Below are 6000 nucleotides of genomic sequence, written 5' to 3'. Positions count from 1 at the left end.
CCCTTACCGGAATTCATGGAAGTCATTGAGAACTATTGATCCATTATAGCCACCGAATACATATAAAGAGTTGTTATGTACCTGATGCCTCTCACAGTCTAGTAAAAACTAGAGATAGCCTACTCCTACCTGAGCCACTAATGAGCTCCTTCCTGATGGTGGATTCTCCGTCTGGACCAAAAACCACGTTTGAAGATCGAATCTACCACAACTATAACGACTCCCTAGCGAGGCAGATCTCACCTAAACTCATGGAGATCATTGAGCCTCTCCTGTCCACTATAGCCACCAAATAGATACCTGTGGAAGGCTCAACTTCCAATATCATCATCATGACACTACCCTTACAAGGAGTTGCCATGCACTACGCTAGCATGGAAGTAGCGGGGGGAAGGAGGCTGGCCAGAGCTCCTCGTAGCCACTACCGACCATTTCCTATTGGACATCTCAAATCGATGGAAGTCATTCATTCGATGCACTCCATCATAGCCTCCAAAGAGGTATACGCTACCCTCATGGTAGGCCCAACTCGGACACGATCTACCCGTGGGAATATACCCTAATACGTGGGTCTGGGACCAAGCTCCCTCCTCCACATCAAACTCATGCATATCATTGAGCCAAGTCTGGCCATCGTAACCACCAAATACAAAAAATACCGAACCATGCACGCTGGAGACATATCCGAACCTCGTAGAGGGCGGACTCCCACCTTTCACTTCAACTGGCGCCCAAGTGGATGTATCAAAATTAAAACAATGAAAATCATTAAGCCAGTTATATCCCGAGTAACCGCCGAATAAATACCTAACAAGCTGTCGTGGTGGAGAGCCTCCCCTTCCCCCCTACATATGGTTCTTGATAACTACAGCTCCATTATTCTCCCGCCCTGTTGGCGTATCTCCTTTGGTATGCACTTGAGACCTGTCCCAAAATGAGAGCTCCACATAATAACGACTACACTTACCAAAGCCTTGTGTTGAAGTCGAATTTGAAGAGATCGTCCAGACGTCCACTACCACCATACCCCCCTAGCACGTATAAAGCATCATTGTAAACAACACTAGCCGCGCCTGATCTATCTCCAGGGAGCTCCATAGCCTTCTCAGAAGTACATCCATATTGTACTGGACGCCATCGCCTTACCACAGCACGGGAGGAAGGCGTGCATGGTCCCAGGAATGAATAGTGAGGGTCGGTGGTAGAAGGCGAGGTCTCACACCCACCAGCAGCAGAGGGACCACCACCTGCAAGATGCCGTGCTAGTCGGTTGGTTGCTATCCCCGAGGCTCGATCTATGACATCCCCGGCCCCACCACCACCACGAGACGAGGGCTCAGGTGATGATATGGGAGCTCCTGCACCGGAATCCATACAAGAGAATGTTAGAGCTGAGGTAATGCCTTGATCGTAGTAGTAGTAGCAACACAACCGGATTGGCAAGCAATGGAGAGGGTTTGACGAGGCAATGATAGAATAATGACAGTTGATATACAGTTGTCTATTACAAAACCGTAGCTATGCCCTCTCTTGAAACATCTATCATCGCTTTAATGCATTGAGTCTACTTTCCAAGTCGTTCTCTGGAGGTGGTGGAGGAGAGGGAGGAGATCCTACTAAAGATACAGGTCAACTAGAAGTCCTCGTCCTTATTACTACCATCATCATTTCCTCCGTTGTTCTTCTTGTTGTCTGTCCTACTACCATTTGGCTTGCCAGTAGCAGCAGCCGCACCCTCAGCGACAGCCTGTTGCTGAGTCTTCTTGCCAACTCCCACCGAAGTCTTCTGGCCTACAGAAGAATGCATGATGATAGGATCGAACCCGAGACCTCATGATGTTACCAGCAGGTAAGGCTGATCCTGGAGCATTAGCCAAGACCTCATTCATATCAACACCAATCTCCTCCAAGACCTGGCCCACTATGGCCTCCTCCTCTTCCTCATCACCAACCTCACCAAGGACATCATCAATGGTATCTCCCATAACCTATATCATGGTATTACATCAATACCACTCGTCTCTCTACTCCTACTACCTCTTCAGTCAAGCCCATCTTCTCCGTCTCATCCTGGAACTCCTGCATTATCTTTTGTAATTGGGGTAGATTAAGCTGTTTATTCATACGAGCCTGAAAGGCACTTCTACCCTCTCACCATCACTACTACTACTACCATAGCCTGGGTGCATCCCTTCATACTCCTCGCCATTGCCTCTGTTGATTTAACAGTCTGCATCCTCAAACTTACACCCTGTAGATGCGACTTCATTTCCAAAAACTTCGACTCGTATCGACGAGTTCTGACCTGTCCATCACTGTTGAACTCTTCCCCAAAAGGACTCAATTGAATTTACCAAATCCTTAGCCATGATTTTCACTGGTCCCATCTGATTCTTCTTAGCAGCTTGTTTGATATCGGTTATTAATTTTTGCTCCTAAAGTTGACCCGAAGTTACCCTTTACCGTACCGGTCCTCCAGCCTAGTACATTCCTTTGCAACCCCATCCTCTCCCGATCGAGCTCCCTAACGGCCCGGTTTATCATGCGTTTATTGGCGCGCATCTGCTCCTCCAAAGTCAGCTTGCTGGACTGATTCCCCATGCTTCTACGAAAGGAGGGAATCCTCAACCAATCAGTTTTCTAAATGGTTCTTGCGATCCCCGGACCCAGCTTCGCTCCGCTAAGAAAAATCGCGCGCGCCCAGGGTAACAAAGGAGCAGATAATCTCCAGTGACCGTTACTACGCAGCTATCCCTCAATAATCACAACACGATTCACTCGACTCCATAGGAAAGTGTAGGAGGTTATGCTATACTCGTTAGTGCTACTGTGTGGTATTACTAGGTCTCTGTGATGAGTATCTAATGTTATTGTTGTTGGTAAACGCGGCGCTGGGCATCCTCATTTTCAGAGCTGGATAGAGCGTGGACTTCCGTAAACTTCCCTGCAGAGGGCTTTAGGTTGACATTTAGGTTGTACATAATGCTCCTGTCATCTCAGTTCTCATTGACACATGTCTAACATCCGAAGTTTGTTCGACTCCGACAACAATGGTGACCAGGGTGGCATAGACCCTAATGCGACTAGTTCCTTCACAGGAGGGGAGAAGTCAGGCCTGGCAGTCTTCAACCCGCCCGAGCCCGGCCAGAACAGGTCTCCTGACAACCGCTTCGTGGTCACTGTCTATCGCAACGGTTTCCAAGTGAACGGAGGTCCCTTTAGAGACACGTCCATACCAGAGAATGCACAGGCTCTACAGGATATGCGGCAGGGGATAGCTCCTCTAGAAATTCAGCAAGCAGTGGTGGCATCTGGTCAGAACATGCGTGAGGTTCAAGTTATGGTTAATCAGAAGGATGAGGATTACACTGGTCCGACTACTGAGGCCAGTCCTAGTGACGACAATGGTCTTTTTGGTGGTCACGGTCAAACGCTTGGTGGCAGTCTTGGTCCTAAGGTCGAGACTCACACGGGAGCAACGGTGGACTTGGATAAGTCAAAGCCTCTTGCAACCATCCAGTTTCGTTTCCCTGATGGTCAACGAAAGGTACAAAAATTCAATTTGGATTCCCACAGAGTCTCTGATGTCGTGGCATTCGCAGCCTCATGCGTAGGGGCGACTGATTCTACTACCCTTACACTGGTCACTGGCTTTCCCCCTAAGCCACTAACTCAGCCTAGCCTCACTGTACGTGAGGCGGGGCTCGATGGTGCTGCTGTCACTGTGAAGTTAAATTGAGTGATTTTGTTATCTTTTATTGTGAACACCATTTTCTGGATCATTTTCACAGATGACGATCGACTGTGTTCAGTTGGAGTTGAGCTCGTGTATGTATCCCTTTAGTGCAACTACCTACCACATGAACAGTGATCATTCGACCAAGCGCAACATCCAGCTGCCAGACTCTCCTGACGAGTGCCTTGGAGTCGGCATCAAGGTTATTCAAAATGCCTATATGTAGGGGATAGGGTATAGCTGAATGTCGATGGTGAGTGCTAACTTACTCAGGTCTAAGATGCAGTCGTTGGAGCATGAGGTTCGCGCACTACGCTTGAGCCTCGACCAAGAGAAGGCTGCTGTAAGTGGCTGGACAGCCTTGCTAGTCCTGTAGTACCTGCATTACGGTAGCATATGCAAACTATGAAGAGGGCCAATGCGCTGGATGTCGAACTTATTGACTCTCGTGAGAGATGCAAGAAGCTGCAGGAGGAGAATAGAAACCTCATTCAGAACCTGAGGGCGGTGAGCTTGCCTTTACTCTGAGTATTAGTGCAACATTTTCTCGTTATCTCAGCAAAACCAACAGTTGGAGCACTTCGAGCGTCTTAAGCAGACTCTAGTCGGGGGCTTGGACTCCTTCCAGAGTGAATCATCTAGGATGCACGATGGTGACGGTAGTGGTTACGCGGACACAAGGTTCCTTAGGAGAGAGAGCTTCCTTCAAGTGAGCTCTTGTTTTTGATGCCCTGTGGTACACTATTGTCAGGGCATCGCTCCTATGGCGGCTTCCTCGGCCCCTCCACCTATGTGCACTACTGTAGGTAGGGTATGTATAGTTACTAGGCGATCTTGGTCTCTCCTCAGCCTGTGGGGTCGGCCAGTGTATACGGCAGCTTCAACTCGAATCAGAACCATCATCAGTTTGGTTTCCCCAATGCAGGAGGCTTCTCTAACAACAACATGCTTGAGGCTGGTGCCACAACTTCTCATACGTCTCCTGTCAACAACAGTACCTCGTCGATATCGGGTATTGGCATGCAACAGAAGTCCCACGATGTGAGGTATGTCCTCTCCTCCATGCTCATCTGTGTGTCCTTAGAGTGCTATGCCTGATGTGAGCGGCGATAGTGGTGCTGGGGGCCGCCCTAGTGGCATCGATGGTAAGAGCTTCTTTAAAGTGGCTAGGTCCAGGTAGGCCGAGCTTTCGTATGGTAGCATATGGCACCCGCCTCAGGTTGTCGTATGAGTGCTTTAACAAGTTCTTAGCTAGCATCAAGCGTCTCAATGCACAGGAGCAAAGTACTGATGCTACTCTAGCTGATGTGAAGAAGATCTTCGATGAGGAGGGAGAGGGAAACGATGATCTGTATTCGGACTTTGCCGCTCTACTGCATAGGCGTGATTGAGGGGGAGGGTACCATGATGAATTAATATCGTTACCTTTCATGACCGAACTAACACTAGGTCTCGACAGACCACAGCAGCACGTGCACGAGCTATTGAGGTATCTGAATACTACGTTTTGCGCTTGGGGGTGAGGGCGAAGTGATCAAAACACAGAATCGTCGAGCTACCATTGCCATTTACCTATAATGTCAGCGGTAGTAGTAGCCGGCCAGGCACCGGTTGCTACAGGGGCAGTCGACTGTAAGCCGGCTATGAGCAAGGGCGATGATAATGATATGTACCTATAAGAAGGATGTGGCTTAATACACAGGGAATCCATATGGCAGATACAGACGTTTTAAGGAGTTGCAGAAGCAGTTGGAACAGTTGGATATTCAGGAGGAGTAGCTCTGCCCCTGTATGACGTGTTTGGTGTGTCCTAATGGTCATTGTTAGGTATATCAAATATGAAACTAAGAACTTGAAAAGGGAGATGGTTCGAGCACGAGAGGAGATACAACGAGTTAGATCGGTCCCTTTGGTCATCGGCCAATTCTCGGAGATCATCGATGCTGAGCATGGCATCATACAGAGCTCACAGGGCTCTAGTGACTACGTCCGGATCCTGTCCACGATCAATAGAGAGGACCTCAAACCGGGATGCTCGGTGGCATTACATCGGCATTCCCATGCTGTTGTGGAAATACTGCCACCAGAGGCCGACTCTACTGTGCAGTCGGCCGCTATGACGGAGAAGCCCGATGTGACCTATGCTGATATAGGAGGCTTGGATATACAGAAACAGGAGATTAGGGAGGCGGTAGAGCTGCCATTAGTTCAGAAAGACTTGTAAGCGTTGAGGAAATGCAAGATTTGTAAGTGAGCGTAAGAAT

The 6000-nt window shown here is 48.8% G+C and overlaps 5 protein-coding genes across 5 annotated transcripts; 3 read left to right on the top strand and 2 right to left on the bottom strand.

The window, feature by feature from the left end:
* Nucleotides 1-3: 3 nt before the first annotated feature.
* Nucleotides 4-1374, bottom strand: Pmar_PMAR019255 (kelch repeat protein, putative; the record flags this gene model as incomplete). Its single annotated transcript, XM_002780307.1, has 6 exons — nucleotides 4-81; nucleotides 130-202; nucleotides 244-300; nucleotides 349-807; nucleotides 850-924; nucleotides 968-1374. 6 exons carry the CDS (start codon nucleotides 1372-1374, stop codon nucleotides 4-6), a joined length of 1149 nt encoding a protein of 382 aa, XP_002780353.1.
* Nucleotides 1375-1633: 259 nt separating this feature from the next.
* Nucleotides 1634-2601, bottom strand: Pmar_PMAR019254 (Charged multivesicular body protein 2A, putative; the record flags this gene model as incomplete). The annotated part of the gene is made up of 6 exons (XM_002780306.1): nucleotides 1634-1791; nucleotides 1844-1988; nucleotides 2038-2130; nucleotides 2174-2305; nucleotides 2355-2435; nucleotides 2488-2601. 6 exons carry the CDS (start codon nucleotides 2599-2601, stop codon nucleotides 1634-1636), a joined length of 723 nt encoding a protein of 240 aa, XP_002780352.1.
* A 412-nt stretch (nucleotides 2602-3013) lies between these two features.
* On the top strand, nucleotides 3014-3739 carry Pmar_PMAR019253 (Pb-reticulocyte binding protein, putative; the record flags this gene model as incomplete). Its single annotated transcript, XM_002780305.1, has 1 exon — nucleotides 3014-3739. One exon carries the CDS (start codon nucleotides 3014-3016, stop codon nucleotides 3737-3739), a length of 726 nt encoding a protein of 241 aa, XP_002780351.1.
* Nucleotides 3740-3860: 121 nt separating this feature from the next.
* Nucleotides 3861-5127, top strand: Pmar_PMAR019252 (conserved hypothetical protein; the record flags this gene model as incomplete). Its single annotated transcript, XM_002780304.1, has 8 exons — nucleotides 3861-3958; nucleotides 4010-4079; nucleotides 4130-4243; nucleotides 4296-4445; nucleotides 4488-4538; nucleotides 4586-4777; nucleotides 4821-4912; nucleotides 4956-5127. 8 exons carry the CDS (start codon nucleotides 3861-3863, stop codon nucleotides 5125-5127), a joined length of 939 nt encoding a protein of 312 aa, XP_002780350.1.
* Nucleotides 5128-5313: 186 nt separating this feature from the next.
* On the top strand, nucleotides 5314-5960 carry Pmar_PMAR019251 (26s protease regulatory subunit 6b, putative; the record flags this gene model as incomplete). The annotated part of the gene is made up of 3 exons (XM_002780303.1): nucleotides 5314-5405; nucleotides 5455-5511; nucleotides 5564-5960. The coding sequence occupies 3 exons, from the start codon at nucleotides 5314-5316 to the stop codon at nucleotides 5958-5960; spliced, it is 546 nt and encodes a 181-aa protein (XP_002780349.1).
* Nucleotides 5961-6000: the final 40 nt, after the last annotated feature.

Source organism: Perkinsus marinus, assembly GCF_000006405.1.
Source record: "Perkinsus marinus ATCC 50983 genomic scaffold scf_1104296944428, whole genome shotgun sequence".
In the NCBI taxonomy this organism is placed as follows: domain Eukaryota; phylum Perkinsozoa; order Perkinsida; family Perkinsidae; genus Perkinsus; species Perkinsus marinus.
The sequence above is the reverse complement of the archived record's forward strand: the minus strand, read 5'-3'. Positions and strand labels throughout refer to the sequence as shown.